The following is a 19,659-nucleotide window of genomic DNA, read 5'->3' as shown; positions in this document are numbered from 1 at the left end:
TTTTTCTCCCCCCAGAAAACAGAGCAGGCATTATGACCAAAAATAAACTCACAAGATCGCTTGCCATTTTTTTTTTTTCAGTGCCATTTCAATTGCCTTATTCTGTGTTCTTTTAACACTTTATTTTCTTCTTCATAATGGCACTTCCTAGCTTAATTGCAGATTACGTGCTTAAACATTTATCTGTTTTACTGAACTATATGCTTTTGAAGGTTGGCACCATGTTTTACTCATCTGCATATCTTTAGCATTTGACACATAGTAAATGCTCTGTGTATGTTTGTTGAATTGTGGAACGCCTTTCCCACCATCTGAAAGACTCTGATGTAACATCTAGGTACTGGACCCTTAGGACTTTTCACTTTCGGTTTTCATAAAACAAGGAACTCAGCCACTCGGGGGATGTGGGGTGAGAGAAGGCACCACACTTTAAATGAAATGAAATGGATTTGTAAGGTGGATATTTTAGTTGTCATTTCAGGTAAAATTGAGGATACAAATATGGATAACTATCTCTGTTGTCTAGAGACTTGACAGTCTAATAGGGAAAACAGACGTGTAAAAAAATAATTGTATTACAGTATTATAAATGTATTAAAATGGTTCAGTTCTAGGTTGATGGGAACACAGAGGAAAAGAATTATCTTTGTTTGAGGTTAGGTAAAGCTGTATAGAGGAGAAGTTCTTGAACTGGGTCTTGAAGAAGGAACGGTACTAAAGTTTGTTGTTGTGGGACTTGGTGAAGTTGGGTGGGGAGGGGCACAGGGACATTGTTAAGTAGGAGTTAGCAGTTTAGGAAGGAGAAACAGCCCATGCAAAATTTAGTGTGGTGCTAGATGGGCTGCTGCTTTAAAGGACCATGTAAAGAGCAGGGAAGAGATAAAGCTCAAAGCCTGAATGCTATGATTGGAGGTTTGGAATTGATCCTGTAGGCAGTAAAGTAATTTTATACAAGGGGGTAACAGTCAGATTTGTGTTTTACCAAAAATGGCTGTTAGCATTGTGAATACTGAATTGGGGGTGAATGGATGGCATCATTAGGGAGGCAGATAAACTACTTAGGAGGCTTGTGAAATTGTGTAACTCAGAATTGAAGAAGACTTGAAATGGAGATGGAGAGAGGGGACAGTTATGTGGGACCGTGATGATGGAGAGGTATGTGTCTGGTATAAATTTCAGATTTCTGATTTGGGTGTTTGGTGTTGCTGGGAAATACACGAGGATTAACAGGAAAATGAGTTGAGGATATGTTCATTTTGAGGTGCTTAAAGTCCAACCAGATGGAGAGTTTCCATAAGCAGTTGGATCTACAGCTCCAGAGCTAGAGATAAATATTTAGATACAGATTTAGAGATAAAATTGTGGGCACTTGGGGCTTATAGAGGGAAAGAGGACAGATAAAACTTCTACCCTACTGGTAAAGCCCTCAGCCTGCTAGTTCACTTTCACCCCTTGTCATTTTCTACTTAGTGAATCTCTGCACTTCAGTATCTGAGTATGTGATATTTACTCCTGATTGTCCATATTTATTCATATTATACCCTTAGCATAAATCATAATAAGGTTTCCTAAAGAACTCTTACTTGTCCTTTAAGACTCAACTTGAGCATCACCTCTTTTGGAACTTTATGTGACTTCGGTTATTTTAGGTGTCCCTTCTCTGTCTTTCCATAAGCATGTATTTACTATGGTACTTACAACTCTGTATTATAATTGTTTACTTGTATGCTCCCCACTAGACTGCATTTCTTGAGGGCATAGACTACATCATTGAATTCTTGACCTAACATCTAGTTTAGTGTCTGATACAGAATACATGTTCAATTAATATCTATTACATGAAAGAATAAACTCTTCTGTTTTGTATATTATTTTTCAGATTCGATATATTTCTCAGACTCAAGGTTTACCAGGAGAACAGCTGTTAAATGTGGGCACGAAATCCACAAGATTTTTTTGCAGAGAAACAGATATTTCTCATTCTGGTTGGAGATTAAAGGTAATTCATTAAAAAAGAAAAATTTTGGAAAAAATTTTTCTAAGGTGCTTCATGTAGATAATACCCTCCATGCCTATTTTTATTTTACTGCATTTCTGCCTCCTTCTGAATTTTCATATTTGACCCCCTCCCTTTTTAATGGGGGGGGGGGGGGAAAGCCCTCCCTGAGTAACTTAGCTCATTCTCTAACCTGACAACATAATTATTAACTCATCTTAAATGGTTTTTTAAATTTTGTGTATGTAATTACTTTTGTGTTGTGTGTTTCATCTTCTCTACTCAGTTTCCCATTATTAAGCTTTATAGGACAGGGACTGAATGTCAACATTTACTCCATAACCCAAGTACCTAATTTATTCATAGGCTTTTTGGGGGCTTAGTAAATCCCCAGTGATTAACTTTATAACCAGTTACTTTTTTATATATATATATATTTTTTTAACTGAACCAAGCTCTTCTCATTTTTCTTTTGGTACTTTTAAAAAGCACATTTTTGATAATTACTTGTTTAAAATTCCTTGCCTTAGAATATTCAGTGTTTTAGACTAAATGTGCCAGAACTAAAGAAATAAAGAATTTCCAAATGGTGGATAATAATATATTATTTCCCCTCTTTGATATATCCAATAAGACACTAGAAGAGCATGAGGCAGAGACAGGAATGAAGTCTAAAGAAGCCAGAAAGTACATATTCAACAGTCTGGATGATATAGTGCATGTGAGTACCACAGTCATGCTTGTTAGTCTTCTGTGCTTACGATGATAGACCTGAATGCCAAGGATACCACATGTTCATCATCTTCTAAATGACTATGGAGTGCTGTTGGTTTTAAGCTTTTCAAACAAAACTGATTCTAAGGTTTCAGCCCTTTAGGAACTAAACTGCATTTGTCTTTATCAAATATTATTAATTCCATCCTGTTCTTTAGTAGAAAGTATTTTCTTCAAAAGGGGAAATCCTAGCTCTACAAATTTCTTTTCTTTGCATTTGTTAGAAATGGATATTTGTTAAAATATTCATTAATTTTTTTTACTTTGAATCCTATTTAGTACTTTGAAACATTTTCTGAATTTATGAAACTCAATTATTTGTTCTTGTTTCAAAACAGTTGTAGTTCTCTGTTCCTTCCTGTGTTGTGTTTTTTTTAAAACTGAAACTTTAACATCTATTACCTTTTATGGCTTATTTGTATTTGATGACTTGAAATTTTGATATTGTAGGTGAACACAGTGATGGATTTGGAAGGAAGTGATCTTTTGGCTGAGAAAGCTGATAGAAGAGAATTTGTTAGTCTGTTGAAGAAAATGTTGCTAATTGATGCAGATTTAAGAATTACTCCAGCTGAGACTTTGAACCATTCTTTTGTTAATATGAAACATCTTCTAGATTTCCCTCATAGCAACCAGTATGTTATTTTAAAATCTTCATTATTTTTTTGAAAGAGTACATTTATTTATTTGTTTATTTATTTATTTATATATTTATTGAGCATGAGTAGGGGAGGCACAGAGAGAGAGGGGGAGAGAGAGAATCTCAAGCAGACTCCGTGCTGTTAGCATGGAGCCCACAGTGGGGCTTGATCCCACCATGAGATCATGACCTGAGCCAAAATCAAGAGACGCTTAACCGACTGAGCCACCCAGGTGCCCCATTTAAAGTCTATTAAAATGGCATGGAGAAATAATACTAAGTCTTAGAAAATTAGTGTTTTAGAGAAATGATTCAATATATCTATTAAATGTAAATTAAGCTAACTCAACCAAATTCACATAGACTAGTAAGTGGCAGCACAGTACTGGAATATGAATCTGAGTTGCATTCCAATGTTCTTTTTCCAAAGTACCATACTGAAAATGACTGAGTGATTTTTTTACATGACATTCTTAACTTAATAGCCAGGCATATGTAATAAAAGGAAGTATTAACAGTTTTCCTCCCTCTTTTGAGTCCTACAGACTCCATCTTTAATTTCCTTTCACATCGTTTGCTTTCCTTGCCCACACCTTCTCCTCTGTGTTGTGGAAGGAAAGGAGGGTTTAAAAAAAAAAAATTTTTTTTTTAACATTTATTTCTGAGAGAGAGACAGAGCCTGAGTGGGAGAGGAGCAGAGAGAGAGAGAGAGAGAGAGGGAGGGAGGGAGACACAGAATCCAAAGCAGGCTCCGAGCTGTCAGCACAGAGCCCAGTGGGGGGGCTCGAACTCACAAACCGTGAGATCATGACCTGAGCCAAAGTCAGATGCTTAACCGACTGAACCACCTGGGTGCCCCAGGAAAGAAGGGTTTTTATGGGTTAATGGAAAAGAATATACGTATGCTCACATTGAGAAGGTCTTATCAGACTTACCTTAGGTAAAGCTTATGCATTCTTTGAACCCCACACCTCTTCTTTGTAAGGCTGCAGGGGGTAATGTAAATGACTACTTAAAACAACTTTTTATATTTTAAAATGACTGAGAGTGTCTGGGTGGCTTGGTTTTAGTTAAGTGCCCAAGTTAGGCTGAGGTCATGATCTCACAGCTTGTGAGTTTGAACCCCTCATCGGGTACTCTGCTGTTAGGCGCTTGCACTCTCTCTCAAAAATAAACAAACATTAAAAAAATGACTGAATGAAGAAGTTTATAGGGTTGAACCAGTATCCGTTATTGTGGATTCCCCTTAAAATTGTTATTTTTCTCCCCAACAGTTGAAGATATCTAATATTTCCATATATAAGCACTTTGAAAATAACGTAACTATATATTTTGTATCGATAGTTTAGGGATGTGGAGATCTAGAAATTTTGGAAAAATTATTTAGAGCAAGGGTCATGAAATTATAGTTGTGCTAGTCAAAAAATGCTTACTGTTGCTTTGATGTCTTAGAAAATAACATACAAGATACATTTCCACTAGCTTTAAAATTCAATCTTTTGTGGGTTTTTCTGGTAGAAATAGTATTGAAAATAAGCAGATTAAGTGCAAGTCAGATAATTTTTTCTTTTAGAAATAATTTATAAATTTTAAAACTACCCTTAACATTTAAAATATTACAGTTACCTCTCCCCCGGCCCCCCCCGTTTTTTTTTTTTTTTTGCAGTGTAAAGTCCTGTTTTCATATTATGGATATTTGTAAGTCCCACCCAAATTCATGTGACACAAATAATCACAATAAAACTTCACTTTTAAGACCAGTTGCTTCAGGCAGTACTGCTAACCTGACAGCAAATTTTACTAAAATTGGCACATTAAGAAATCAGGTAAGAACTTATAATATTTAACAATTTGTATTCCTTTTTTTAATGATTGCTCATTTTGCTTTTGAAGTATATAGAAGTCTCATGTCAGCAATTAGAAGTCACAGTGCTGGGGAGGTTCTCGCTATGGTTAGTCTGTAAAATCTCTACCATTTCAGGGCAATGATTAGAACATGTCTACCTAAACTCTTTTATTTCCTTTCACCTTTCACTCTCTTGATATCCCCTACCTACCTTTCTGTGCAGCAGCTCCATGAAAAGTAGAGTTGAGTAAAATCAGTTTCTGGGCCCATTTTTATCAGAGTTACGACTTTAAGAAGTGCATTCAAATTGTATTGGTAAAGCGTGCATGTAGACTACTCAGTACAATGCCGCCTGTGCTGATCCTTTCAGGCGTTAACCACGTCCGCTCACTCCGTTGGGCACCATGGAGTTCCTCTGCAGGCCGGAACTGCTCATTTCGGTTGTGGTGACGCTTTTCAGCAGACGCTGATTATCTGTCCCCCAGCTATTCAAGGTACTCCGATTTACATTACACTTTGAATTTAGGCGTATGTTATTTTTAAACAAATTTAATTATATTTTAATAAAATATATTGCATAGTTTTTGCCACATTTGCCACATTGCTACATTTGAATTTAATTTAGGCTGGTCAGTAGCCTTTAGACCAGTGACACTTCTTTCGTGACTGGAGCTCCACTGTAATCATCACTGACAGAATGGGTCATCTGATAATTATATTTCCTGTAGAGTTGCATGATAAAATACCTTAGTAGAAATTAATGGGCTTGGAAAGCTATGGGTTGTCCTTTACTGGTTATCACAGCTCCAGATATTTAGGTAAGTACCTTTTATCTCTTATTACTAGACATTAAAGTAACTGAGAACTCAGTTCATTAAATTTTGGTCAAAAGAATTCTATCCAAGAATGTTACAGTCTTGTTCTTTATCCATACCTTAGGTTTTTAAAAGAGAGAGATTGTTTTTTGCTCAGTTAGATTATGCTCCTTAGATAAAAAGCAGAATAAACCTCAGGTGAGATGAGTGGCAGAATACCTTTGAAGAGGCCATAAATTCTCACACGGGGGAATTTGTTAGTGGTTCTTAGAGGGCAACAGCAGCAAATGTTACAGCTGGAATAACCAGAATAAAATGTGACTTTCTAGGTCCTTTCATAGCACTTTGTCCTTGCTAGGCATCTAGTTCTGTCTTAAAGCAAGAGGTTAATTACAAATGAGGCCCTAAATGATTCTTTGAAGCGTGATGGTAGGACTGTATAGCATCTGTGAAAGCAGTTGGTACTCAGTCAGGACACCTGGGCTAGAGTCCTGTTCTGTTTGCTGTCATTCTAGATGAGTCTGTTTAACCTGTTTTCAGCCTTAGTCAAAGGAAAAGACTGAGTAGATACTGTCCTGGTCACTTCTAGCTCTAATATTTCTGGATTCTGAAGGTTATTTAAATTTTTTATTTGATTCAAGGACTTAAACAATGTTTCTGAAGTTTTAATATCTCCTACAGTGCCTAATAAAGCACCAAGATATGTTTGTTGACTGGACTGGCTGGTAATAAGAGATGTGAAAACATCTCAACTCTTTAGCCATTTTTGTTCTACCAGGGGAACTTTATTTTCATCTTTTATGTATATTGGGTTTTCGTATAAGGTTTCATCGAGAGAAAGATTTGTAGCACTACAGATAAACAACAACTACTTAGATGGTTGATTTTTAAGGTGAAATTGTGGACCAACATGGTCTATATATAAGTATCTGTGACAGTGACCCATGGCTGGGGATAGTAAAATACCCATATCATCATGTCATTGCTCTTAAAGACACTGTTGTGTTTATTTCTTTGTTTTTCCTCGATTGTTAATTATAAAAATTTCTAACCTAAAGAAAAAGTCAAAGAATAATACAGTGCCTTCTACCCTAGATTCAACAAGTGTTAACGTTTTGCCGTATTTGCCATCAGTCTATCTCAACATACATATACTACCATTTGATAGTAAGTGGTAGGTAGACATCTTCCTTCTAAATACTTGAGCATGGAAGATTGACGCTTTTTTGTTTTTTAATTAGTTGTCATGTAAGTGACATTTGTGTCACATTGTGTCTCCACAAATGCATTTTCACTTAGATGAGTTTTAGTCTATACTAACAAATAGATTTTTAAGTTCTAATAATTTCCCCCCATGTACCAAAATCATATTTCATCAAGATTTAGAATAGCAGCTTTTTTTTTTTTTTTTCTTCAGAGCCTACCTTCTGTTTGTAGCAAAAATTTAGGAGGCTTGTGAGGCATATTTCTTTTTTTTTTTTTTTAATTTTTTTTTTCAACGTTTATTTATTTTTTTTGGGACAGAGAGAGACAGAGCATGAACGGGGGAGGGGCAGAGAGAGAGGGAGACACAGAATCGGAAACAGGCTCCAGGCTCTGAGCTGTCAGCACAGAGCCCGATGCAGGGCTCGAACTCACGGACCGCGAGATCGTGACCTGGCTGAAGTCGGACGCTTAACCGACTGCGCCACCCAGGCGCCCCAGTGAGGCATATTTCTAAACACAGTTAAGGGTCATTTTTAAAACATTCAATGAGGTCCGATAAATCTTTTCTCTTTGTGCCTTATGATTGATGAAAGATTAGTGACCTTTCTACACATATGCTAACAGCTGTATGAGTGGTTCATAAGAAGGATAACAAAGAAAAGGAGACACTCTCAGACTCACAAACCCTTTAAATGTCAAGCACAATATTTTTGAATTAGAATTACCAGTAAGACAGAGCAAAATAACTTGTTAGCTTATGTAACGGGTGCAGTTGTAGCAGGACAGGCAGGCTCTATAAATATGTTGTTTCATTGTTTTTTTGTCTTAGTGTAGTGTCTGCTTAGCAATGAAAGCTTCCTTGTCTAATCCACTTTAGTATCTCTGTAGAAAATCCCAGTATTGGTCTTTTTACCACTTTCCCTCATAATGTGCCACCAGTCCGTTTTGAAGAAACATTTTAAATGGTTATTGGGCAGCTGTTGGGTAGTAGTTCTGGCACCATTATAGTTTGTATTTTTAAGTAGATTTTATGTCTTTTCTACTTCTCTTTACATTTTTTGCTTTGAGGCTGTGGTGTCTAGGTTCATCATGCATTTCATATATTCTCCATGTTATAGATATAATATGTAGGTATAGATATAGAAGTACTATATCCATAACATTATTACCTTTTTCAAGTTAACAAAGACTTAGCCAAGCTTCTGTTTAACAAATTTGAATATGTATTCGACAAGCATTTAACATTATTTGGCAATCTGAAAAACTAGTTTTTCATCCCCTTTGGATGAAAACTGCTATTTTAGAATGAAATGCATTCCAACAAAATTCTCCTGTTGTACTAGAACAATCTTGTAAACTTTCGTGCCTTGCTGTGCAGATATGAAAGCAAATCTGATCAAGCAAAGATAAAGTTGTAGCTAGCCTAAGAACTGGGTAGAAAATTGGGATCTTAATCACTGTTGAATTTGATAAAAATAAGTTAGACCTCATGAGAAGAGAAGATAATAGAATTCTTCTCATCATAAGGCATTAATTATGTGGAGAATTTAAGGGCAACATGACTTTTGTTGGGATTTGAGAATTCGCTCTGTCCTTTACCCCTTGTCAAAGTGAATTCTGCTTTTTTCTCTGATGAGACTGTCTTGCTGCCATACATCTACACTGCCTGGGTGCGCTTAGATTCCATTTCTTGGAGAATTTGCCGATCAAGACATGCTTTTTGGAAGGGCTAAGAAGGTCAGTTAAAAAAAAAAAAATCTGTAGATCTTTGTTAAACTTCATCCCTACCTAGCCTTTTCAGTGGATTTCAGGAGATAGAACACCCTGGGAGGAGGGTAAAAGCCTCTGTGAAGAAAAATAAGCACAACAAAATTAACAGGATTAACACTTACAGTGTATTTGCACAATAAAATTATGGGGTTATTTTTCAATAGTAAAAGAAAACAATTGTAGTATTTTTATCTTACCTAAGATGGCTGCTTTTTCCACCAGCCTATACTGAAAGTAACTGCTGCAAGAGGCTGCAATTAATCAAGCACTGAGTTTATTCTCGTAACTGAGCTTTCTGAGCTTGGGGGATGTCCCTAAAATCTTGTTAGTCAAAGTTCTCAGTTGGGGTGATACTACTTCACTGTCTCAAAGTTTAATATAAGACAGTATCTACCTGCATGGTCCTTTTGCAATATATGACACAGAAACATTAACATTAACAGGATTAACGTGGCTGGTGATCTCGCTTTCTACTTGTCCTAGTGGGTAAGCAAAGTGGAAGATGTTTGTCCTGGAGTTCCAGCAGCTACTAGTAGATGAAGCCGTATGGGTCAAAGCTTAGCAGTATCATCGTATTAGGTCTGAAAGGTTATTTTCCTTTGGACCTTGGAATGAGTGTGTCTTCCTTGAATTTTCTTGAATTGTGTAAACCATCATGGCCTTTGAAGTGTGAAGTTGTGATACATTCCCCCTTTGGTGCTAAAAGTGTGAGATCCTGTTACAGGTTTTAAAGAAGAGAATACTTGGCAGAGCTAAGTTTGTATGAAAAGATGAATGTTTACCTGCTAGAGGATCAGGATGTTGAGTTCGATTCACCTTTCCATGTCCTTTATCATAGTGGCAGAACTATGTGAAAAGGAAATAAAGCTATAATAAGCAAACTTTGAAAGGAATGGGAAGTTTCAAGAAAAGTAAATGATGCAACTTGGTGGTATGCATTTTAAAGCAGTAGAAGGAGTAGCTTTATATCAGTTTCTGGAATGATGTACCACAACGTAGATAGAAAGTACCTCACTTTCCTAAAAGATGGTTTTGTTAGTGTGGTGAATATTTTATGTAGGGGATGATTTTATAAACCTAATCAGAATTTTAGTAAGTCTTTGAATTTCAAAGAGTTTTGTAAGTTAAGAGAAATCGTTTTTGATTTGAGAACTGTTTTTTTTTTTCTTCCTATTTCACAGGTATTCCTGCAACGCATGGTAAACCCACGAGTTATTCAATAAGAGTAGACAATACAGTTCCACTTGTAACTCAGGCCCCAGCTGTACAGCCACTACAGATCCGACCAGGAGTTCTTTCTCAGGTCTGTAATAATTTATTATTTTTGCATGTGTGCTGTCCTCCTTATACTCAAGAAGGGCAGTGATCCGCTTGTAACATATCAGCCTGTGCTGTTGAGAAACAGAAAAGATGATCCGGATGGGAATTTGATCTTTTTTAGTTACTGGCTTTTACATAATTATTAATGAGTGTTGCCTTAATATATTTTTGATTCTAAGATGTAGTAATGACAAATCACTTGTAACTTACTAGCTTTTCTTTTGTTCGTGGCGCAGCAGACGTGGTCTGGTAGAACACAGCAGATGCTGGTACCTGCCTGGCAGCAGGTGACACCCATGGCTCCGGCTACTACCGCGTTAACTTCTGAGGGTGTGGCTGGCTCACAGAGGCTTGGAGACTGGGGGTAAGTTAAAGATAAAAATACTTTTTGTGTGAAGTTTGTAAAATAGATCTGGCTATAGGAGGGATTCAATTTTTCTAAACTTTCTCCCTAGGAAAATGATTTCACACAGTAATCATTATAACTCAGTGATGCCACAACCTCTTCTAACCAATCAGATAACTTTATCGGCCCCGCAGCCAATTAGTGTGGGCATTGCACATGTTGTCTGGCCTCAGCCTGCCACTGTAAAGAAAAATAAACTGTGCCAGAACAGGTTGGTATTGATATTTTAACTTTCCTCTGCATTTTGAAAATTAATCTTTAAAGTAAATTTTGCATGTTCACTAAAGGGTCACTCTGTTTTATTCAAAATGACCTCTTTGATAGCTTTGTTACAAACACTAAGCCAGCTCCCTTCTCAATTTCTCAGAGGTATTTTGGTAAAACTAATGGAATGGGAGCCAGGAAGAGAGGAAATAAATGCTTTCAGTTGGTAAGATTGTCTTTATTGCCCTTTTGATTTATTATCTACATATAATTTTAGACAATTTTAGACACTCAGATATCACAGTTACCAAAAAATGACCATTTTAATGTATGTAAATGCAATCTACACTGGTATTTCTAGAGATAATACTTTGTATTTACAAAACAGCCTATATATGTTAGTATGTTATATACGTGATCTTGAACATTGTTCATTTTAACAAGATATCCTAGAAAAATGTCATGTACATATTTTGATTATAGAAATGACACATTATTCCTTTGATTGCAGGAGTAATTCATTGCAGAATACGAATGTCCCACATTCAACATTTATTTCTCCAAAGATAGTAAATGGGAAAGACATTGAAGAAGTACGTTGTATAGAAACACAGGACAATCATAACTCAGAAGGAGAAGCAAGAGATTGTTGTGACACCTCTGTCAGGCAGGAGTCTGATTCATCGGTTTCTGACAAGCAGCGGCAAACCATCATCATTGCTGACTCCCCAAGTCCTGCAGTGAGTGTGATTACTATTAGCAGTGACACTGATGAGGAGGAGACATCGCAGAGACACTCACTCAGAGAGTAAGTGCCAAAAGCGGTTTGTGTTTATACTGCGTCCTTAAGTAGCGGTGGCGCCCTCTGGTGTGGTGAAAAAGAAACTTTCTGGGACTTAACCCTTGTCTGTCAATGTCCTTGGGAGTGTACATCCTGAATAGTAACTAACATGATTATTATAGCATTTCTCCCATATTCATAGCTTTAGATTTTTGTCATTGTAGGTCACATTTAACTGCTTTATATCCTTAGTTCATGTAAACTTTGGCTACTTCTCATTTTTGACCCATGTCTTTCCCGTCCCTCTTCGCTAGATGTAAAGATAGTCTAGATTGTGAAGCTTGCCAGAGCACTTTGAATATCGATCGGATGTGTTCGCTAAGCAGTCCTGATAGTACTCTGAGCACCAGCTCCTCGGGGCAGTCCAGCCCATCCCCGTGCAAGAGACCGAACAGGTAAAGGAATTCCAGGGGGTGTATGCCATAGATACTGGGACTGCCAAAAAGCCTGTGATTTCTTTTGTTGTTTATGTTAATACATACCTATTGATTTACCACAGTGGCTTCTTTCTTGGACGTAAGTTTTTAACCAGATCACTTGGGTTTTAAGTGATAATTTTCTTTTATTGTTGTAGAACACATCTAAATGAAAAACTGAGGTTCTAATAAGTGATTTTTTTAAATTTTTTTTTTTTTTTTTTTTTTGAGACAGAGAGAGACAAAGCATGAGCAGGGGAGGGGCAGAGAGAGAGGGAGACACAGAATCTGAAGCAGGCTCCAGGCTCTGAGCTGTCAGCACAGAGCCCGACGCGGGGCTCGAACTCACAGACTGTGAGATCATGACCTGGGCTGAAGTCGAACACTCAACCGACTGAGCCACCCAGGCGCCCCACTAACAAGTGATCTTTAAAGAATCATTTGTTTCTGAAAGGGCAGAAAGCCATGTCCTCAACTTCAGCTCCATAGGTGACAGTTACTACTTCAATTTGGAATAATAACATAGCAAAATAAACATTTAACATTTTAGCATTTTAGCATTTTAGCAAAGAGTAGCATTTTAGCAAAGTAAACAAGGAATTTTTTGTGTAATAAAGTATTAACCCACTGTCAGTAGAGTATCCAGGAGGATTTTTTTTTTTTTCTCATTGGTGATCAATCTGTGTGGCTTTATCCACATTTCCTTTCCTACTCTTTTTTTGGCCAGGGACATGTACTGCCACTAAAGTAGTGAGCTTCTCCTAGCCAGCGTGATGTACTAACACGTTAAGAGAGAAGCCATTAAACATCTCTGTGAAATACATTTGATTTCAACTTTTAGAAATTCTTTTTTTTAGTGGAAACAAAATATGAAAAATCTTTAAGCCTTAATTTTATACATTTGTTTTCTCTTTTTTCCTTTGTCAGGAAATATGATAGTGTATACTTTAGAAGACGTAAAGACGTTTTAACACATCTTCTTATGGATTGCTTATAATATGGTTTGGCAGTTGATATATATACATACATATCTGTAAATATATACATCCATATAAAAATTATATAAGTGTACAAGTAACTATAAATATACATAAATATATATAAAAAGATGCTTCAAATTGCTAAGTATGAAATGAATGATTAAAATAGACCATAAATGCTGTAGGAATTCCAAAGGGAGAGAGATTGTCATGGCCCGATGGGGCCAGGAAGAGAAATATGGGACTCTGGCTAGGCCTTTGGAGAGGTGGGGAAGACCTCTCAGATATATGGTTAAAAGCACCCAAATTACCACTAAAGGCATGAATGCTAACGTTAGAATTTAATCTGAACTATCCAGGTCACATGAATATATGTTTTTACATTTCATTTAAATTATCCAGAACATTGCTTCTTTCGTAGTGTTTTGATGAGATTTCCTGGAGTTTATAAAGTGGAATTTTTTGAACTACTACTAAGAATCAAGTGGGAAGGGAAAGGAGAGAAAGTGCCAAAATGATGTACCTAAACAGGATAGAATTAGGGTTAGCAGTCTGAGTAGAGAATTAATGTGAGAGTCTAGAAAATCTATGAAAAAAATAGTATTGGACAAGGAAGAAGTTGTAATTAGCTATGAAATAACTGAATAAGATTCTCAACTTCTTGGAGCCTGGATAGTATTTAACTTAAGATTTAATGTTGAAAAACATATTATTCATAAAAAGACTTTCTTGTAGTATGTCAGATGAAGAACAGGAAAGTGGTTGTGATACTGTGGATGGCTCTCCAACATCAGACTCTTCGGGACATGACAGTCCATTTGCAGAGAGGAACTTTGTGGAGGACGCTCGTCAGAACCCGGAACTGGTAACCTCTGCCAACACGGAAACCAAACCAGCTGTTTGTACTGTTGTGGTGCCACCGATGGGACTAGAGAATGGATTAAATGCTGATGAGCATATGGCAAACACAGGTAAACTGAATCTCCCCTTCTCCCCGATTATCCCTTTAAAAAGTCTTAATTTGGGAACGTCAGAGAACAACATTGCCAAAAAAATCATCTCTGAATTTCCAACTCGATCCTGCCAAACCTGTTGTACAAAGGAAATCTTTCCTCATATCACTCAGTACTGGAAATCCTGAGACCACGTCTCTCTTTAATTTTAAGGTTGTCGGACCTTAAAATCACTACTGCGTAAAATACCTAAAGAGCTTCCTCATTTTTATGTGAGCAGGAAAAAGCATCAACTGTCTAATATTTTGTTCATTGCCAGATTCTACCTGCCAGCCATTAGTAAAAGGACGATCAGCTCCTGGAAGATTAAACCAGCCTTCCACAGCAGGTAATCGCCAGCAGAAATTGACATCCGCATTCCAGCAACAGCATTTGAATTTCAGTCAGGTATGTTTCTGAATTTGTAAGAGTCTTTGGGATTCAAATTCAGCAGTTTTTCATTTGGAAGGAAAAAAGATTCTGAAACCGTATGCAGTCTTGAAAAATGTTTCCCTTTTCATTATCCCAAGTGACTAAGGAGTAATTGGCCTACTAATAGGGTATTGAACCAGATTATCCATAAGCCTGAATTTTTCAGAAAGATTAGGCTTTTAGATTCTCTTAAATAATTTTTTAGTGTGTTTGTTGTCTTAGACCTTTCAACTGAAAATGTGCACTGATGGATTGATGGCCGCATTTGTTGTGTTAGTCGTTGGGAATAGTGATGCCTTACTGAGTACTTTACATCTGTTCGGTACTGTGCTCAGCAGTAGTGTTTCATTTTGGGAAAGAACAGATAACAGGTATTGGAGTCAGACCTGCATTCAAATCCTGACTTTGCCAAATACTGCGTATATTACCTTGGCCAGGTCTCTTCAACAAATCTGGCCCACAGTTAATGGGCATAATAGCTATATTTGTAGGGTTGTTTTGGAATGAAATAATGTCTCATGTAAGGTGTTAGCCTTACATAAAATAAGTGCTCCACAGACGGTAGCTATTAGTAGCGATGCGGGGGGGGATAGTGATGCTAGTAGCAATATAATGTTATCATAATACATAGTAATAAATATTAAAGTGTTTAATATTAATGTGTATAACATTGATATTTTACTTTTCTCTATGCTTAGTAGAAGTGGAGATCTGAGGGATCTTCTATGGATTATCAGTTACAGACTATATTGTAATTTCCCTTCATTCCTTTCTTTTTAACTTATAGAATACGTACTCAGTATTTTTTGTCTGTGTTTTTGAATAGGTTCAGCACTTTGGATCTGGGCATCAGGAGTGGAATGGAAACTTCGGACATCGAAGACAGCAAGCTTATATCCCCACTAGCGTTACCAGTAATCCATTCACTCTTTCTCATGGAAGTCCCAATCACACAGCCGTGCATGCCCATCTGGCTGGAAATGCACATCTTGGAGGACAGCCTACTCTACTTCCATACCCATCATCAGCTACCCTCAGTAGTGCTGCACCGGTGGCCCACCTCTTAGCCTCTCCATGTACCTCAAGACCTATGTTACAGCATCCAACTTACAGTATCTCTCATCCCAGTGGCATAGTTCACCAAGTCCCAGTGGGCATAAATCCCCGCCTGTTACCATCCCCAACCATTCATCAGACTCAGTACAAACCAATCTTCCCACCACATTCTTACATTGCAGCATCACCTGCATATACTGGATTTCCATTGAGTCCAACAAAACTCAGCCAGTATCCATATATGTGAAAACTCCAAAAGAGTATATTGAGGAAGCTCAATGATATAAACATTTGATTAAAAATAAAAACATGGTATTTAATAAATATTAGCCATGGCACAAGAAAATTATTTTTGAATCATGTAGACTTGGGTGCAATTTAAACAACTTTGAGCTTTAAAAAAAAAAAAAACAAAACTCACTTTTAATGTGTTTTGCACATTTGGTATAACTTGTCTTTGGTCATGTTATCTTCTTATGTAGTAACTCTAGACAGGTGACTTATGGGAGCAGAAGTCCAGTTTTGCTCCTGCTATTTTTTATAAAATTGCCTTCTAACTAGTGCAAGACACATCCACATTTGGGAAGCCATTCTGTGTACAGACTTAGAGCAACAGATGCACATATGTCAGAATTACAGCATACAAGTGAATTGTATTATCTGTGTCTTAGTGTATAAATGTTGGGTCACTTACCTAAGAAATTGAGCTATTGTTCTTTACATTTGCATGTGTCTTTGCATGGGCAAAATGTTGCCTAGACTTTGCTCTTAAATGTTGTTCTAATAATCTCAGCTGCATTGTAAACCGTTCCCACACATAGTGCCTTAAATATTTGAGGTTGTTGATGTTATTACCTATATATAAATGTTGAGGACTGCAGCACTTAAATTCAGATCTACTCTTTAGTTTCCTTTTGATAGAATAATGTTCATTTTTGGTTTTGTGTGGTATGATTTCAGGTCGTAGCTGTTTTTTCCTTACTAAGAGGGCAGCATGTTTGCTATAGCTGAATTCTGCTGTCTGATTTTCAGAATGATCTAGCTTCAAGAAAAGCAAGCAGTTAGTAGTGCTTAAAAAAAATTGATTCAGTATCTAATGGATAGTTGATATCTGTCACAACACAGCATTTTATATACTGTTAAGTGAAACTGCAATACAATCTAAGTTTATTTTGAGAGTGTTTGCTGTATAATTGGATTTAATGAAATGTTTAGAGGTGCAGTAGGCATGACTTTGAGTAGATAATGAAAGAAAATGCAAAATGCTTATTGATTCATGATGTGGTTTCATCTTAGCTTGGGCAAACCATGCAGTATTTAATAAATAGTAGCAGAATATTTACTATTGAAGCTTGAAAAGATGTGAGTTCTTTGTGTGCAATCTTTCATTTATGCATGTGAGAGGGTTTTTTGTTTTTGTTTTTGTTTTAATATTTTTACATTGTAGTACTTGTTTTGCTTGTTGGTGGTGTTTGCTTATTTAATACATTCCGTCAGGGACAGAAATTACATGCTTTTTTTCCCCCTAGGAAGTGTGTCTTGGGTTTTTCCCTTATTCTTTTCTTTTCTTTTTTCTTCTTTTTTGGTGGTGGTGGTGGTTATGTTTAAATGAAGTTGCTTTTACAGCACCAAAGACTTAATCATCCATTTCCTATATAAAAGGTAGCTACTTTTTTGCATAGACCTCAAGTATATTGTAGTATAGAGGTGGACTTTAAGGAAAGGTATTAAACAGGCTGTGTTTTAGCTTATGGGCAAGTAATAAATTGTATCATTTATCTTGAATGTATCATAGATAAGCTGCTATATAACGATTGCCACTTCAGATAGCTGTGAAATTAGGTGATTAACTAGTTGTTACTTAGCCTTCTAATTTCTGTATAAGTCTAATTACATGAAATAGAAGTTGGGGTTTTGATTTTTTACTTTGCTTTTCTGTTTGGAGTGTCATTGTAACTACTGTATTGTAAATGATGGAAAATAATTGCATATGTTATTTTGGGGTGTGTTATTTGCATCAGTATTTTATCTCTATTAATGTTTGTGCTCATCACTGCATATAAAAAACTTGGATGTATCAATGTAACTTAATTTTTTATTTTCATACTGGCATTGTAGACACTTGAGAAAGCTGTATCTTGCAGGCTTGACTTAACTTTTTTTCCTTAAAAATCTGGAATATAATCTTACAGCATTTACTGGAATAAACAGTACAAAGCATTTGAGTGTAAAAACTCTCCAAATGTTTTGGATTTACAGCATTTCTTTGATGAATGAATTGCATACCACTAGTACAGCTCTAATACAGCGTTGACAATAAGCTAATAATGGATAAACTTTTCTTTACTCCATTAACACAAGCAGTGTTTTATTTAATAATCATCAATGAAATAAATGTGCCTGAAATTGATTTTAAAAATTACAGTATTAGATCATAAAATAAAAACCAGCAGTACATTTTTAGTCACACTGAAAATGAAGGACTTAATTTTCCCCACAAGTTTCAGTGTTTTTAGTAATCAATTCTATGCATTTTATATAAATAGAAATATATATACATATATATATTACACATAAAAAAGAGGAGTAGCCTAAGATTAATTTAAAAGATTATTTACAGATGGCAAATTTATGGAGTCACTATTTAAGTAAACTTGCTGCCCTCCACAGCTTATTAATTTTATTTATACGGTCCAGCAGGTCACTGGTATCTGCTCACTTCTTGGAACAGAATCCACACTGGCAGCGCATGGTTCAGAAACCCCGAGTGCAAAGGATCGACTTATGTTTGTACAGTAGGTACAAAACTGGCGCAGTTTTAGTTTCATTCAGGGCCACGTTTACTACCCTGAAATGTCGGATTTTCTGTATTTCAGTTCCAAGACTCTGACGGTCTTGTTAAATAAACAGTAAATGTTTTCGTAATGTAATAGTAAGGTGTGGTAATGGCATACCCCCAGTTAAGTACTCTGCTCTTAACTGATTCTAATCATGGGTTTTTTAATGTGTTTAAGAATTAAAAATTTCAAAATCCTGCCAACGTCTAAATTCAACAACTGACAAGAATTTGGATGTATACCCTCTTTAAAACCATTTGACGAGTTTTCTTTGGTTTTACTTCTTTCTTAAATAAAACACTGCATGACTTCCAAGTTGCATATTTGCATACTATTTTAACTTGCAAATTTATTATTATTTGTTTTTTTTTACCCAATACCCTGATAATTTAGTTTTCTTTTCCTTCAGGGTGTTTAAATATGTTACTGTAGTAGCAAAGCCTTTTCACTTTTTAAAATCTCTACTACTAATTTTAATCTTGGTTTGTGTTAATAAGTAAAAGTTAAATCATACACTGCAAGGTGTAGGAAGATTTGTTTTAATGAACCCAATGATACAGATTTGATTATTAAGTTTGAACTGTTAACTGTTTAACAATTTTAGACTTGTGGCTTTCTTTCTTTGGTTTTGTTTTTGCTTTTACTTCTATGCTACACTAGTTTGCCATGTAGCAATTGCACTGTGCAATATTACAATAAGGACTGGGAAAATTTTTATGGATGTAATGTCTATTACGGTTTGCGCTAGTATTTCTCTCTAGTTCTCAGTGATTTAAATGTGACCAAGCCTTCTGTACTTTGTCACAAAAAGCGGGTTTTCCAGGTGACTATTTTGGTGAGTGTCAAAATAAGAATTTATGGTGTATTACTGTCGATTCACTTTGAATTAAAATATATATATTGCAGCAAACAGCATGTTGACTTTTTGTCCACCCCAGTCCTGCTTTACGGGGGAGGGAAGGAAAAGGTTAGTGGCGCTCAGGATTTAACCTACATCATCGCATTTAATTCTCAGAACCACCGTGCGATAGGTACTATTGTCTTCACCATTACATAAATGAAGAAATAGGTTCAGAATATCTAGGTGAGTTGTCCAGGGCCCCACTGCTGAGTGGTGAAACTGATACA

General features: G+C 36.3%; 1 protein-coding gene across 7 annotated transcripts in view; it reads left to right on the top strand.

Moving 5' to 3' along the window:
• The window catches only part of HIPK3 (homeodomain interacting protein kinase 3), a 94,663-nt gene extending 75,222 nt beyond the window's left edge, over window positions 1-19,441 (top strand). For 2 of the 7 annotated variants that reach the window (XM_040495495.1, XM_040495496.1), the window contains exons 4-17: window positions 1,880-1,999; window positions 2,631-2,717; window positions 3,221-3,405; window positions 5,077-5,236; window positions 5,627-5,750; window positions 10,229-10,350; window positions 10,604-10,731; window positions 10,823-10,984; window positions 11,141-11,203; window positions 11,489-11,785; window positions 12,073-12,213; window positions 13,938-14,185; window positions 14,487-14,614; window positions 15,465-19,441. In XM_040495495.1, coding sequence (XP_040351429.1) covers window positions 1,880-1,999; window positions 2,631-2,717; window positions 3,221-3,405; window positions 5,077-5,236; window positions 5,627-5,750; window positions 10,229-10,350; window positions 10,604-10,731; window positions 10,823-10,984; window positions 11,141-11,203; window positions 11,489-11,785; window positions 12,073-12,213; window positions 13,938-14,185; window positions 14,487-14,614; window positions 15,465-15,941 — 2,442 coding nt within the window. In that variant the 3' untranslated portion in view covers window positions 15,942-19,441. The remainder of the gene's footprint in view (window positions 1-1,879; window positions 2,000-2,630; window positions 2,718-3,220; window positions 3,406-5,076; window positions 5,237-5,626; window positions 5,751-10,228; window positions 10,351-10,603; window positions 10,732-10,822; window positions 10,985-11,140; window positions 11,204-11,488; window positions 11,786-12,072; window positions 12,214-13,937; window positions 14,186-14,486; window positions 14,615-15,464) is intronic. The other 5 variants (XM_040495497.1, XM_040495498.1, XM_040495499.1 and 2 more) reach the window with 5 other exon arrangements.
• The last annotated feature ends 218 nt before the right edge of the window (window positions 19,442-19,659 follow it).

The sequence above is a fragment of the Herpailurus yagouaroundi genome, unplaced genomic scaffold (genome assembly GCF_014898765.1).
Source record: "Herpailurus yagouaroundi ecotype Mexico unplaced genomic scaffold, PumYag 187, whole genome shotgun sequence".
In the NCBI taxonomy this organism is placed as follows: Eukaryota; Metazoa; Chordata; class Mammalia; order Carnivora; family Felidae; genus Herpailurus; species Herpailurus yagouaroundi.
This window is presented reverse-complemented; position numbering and strand designations above follow the sequence as displayed.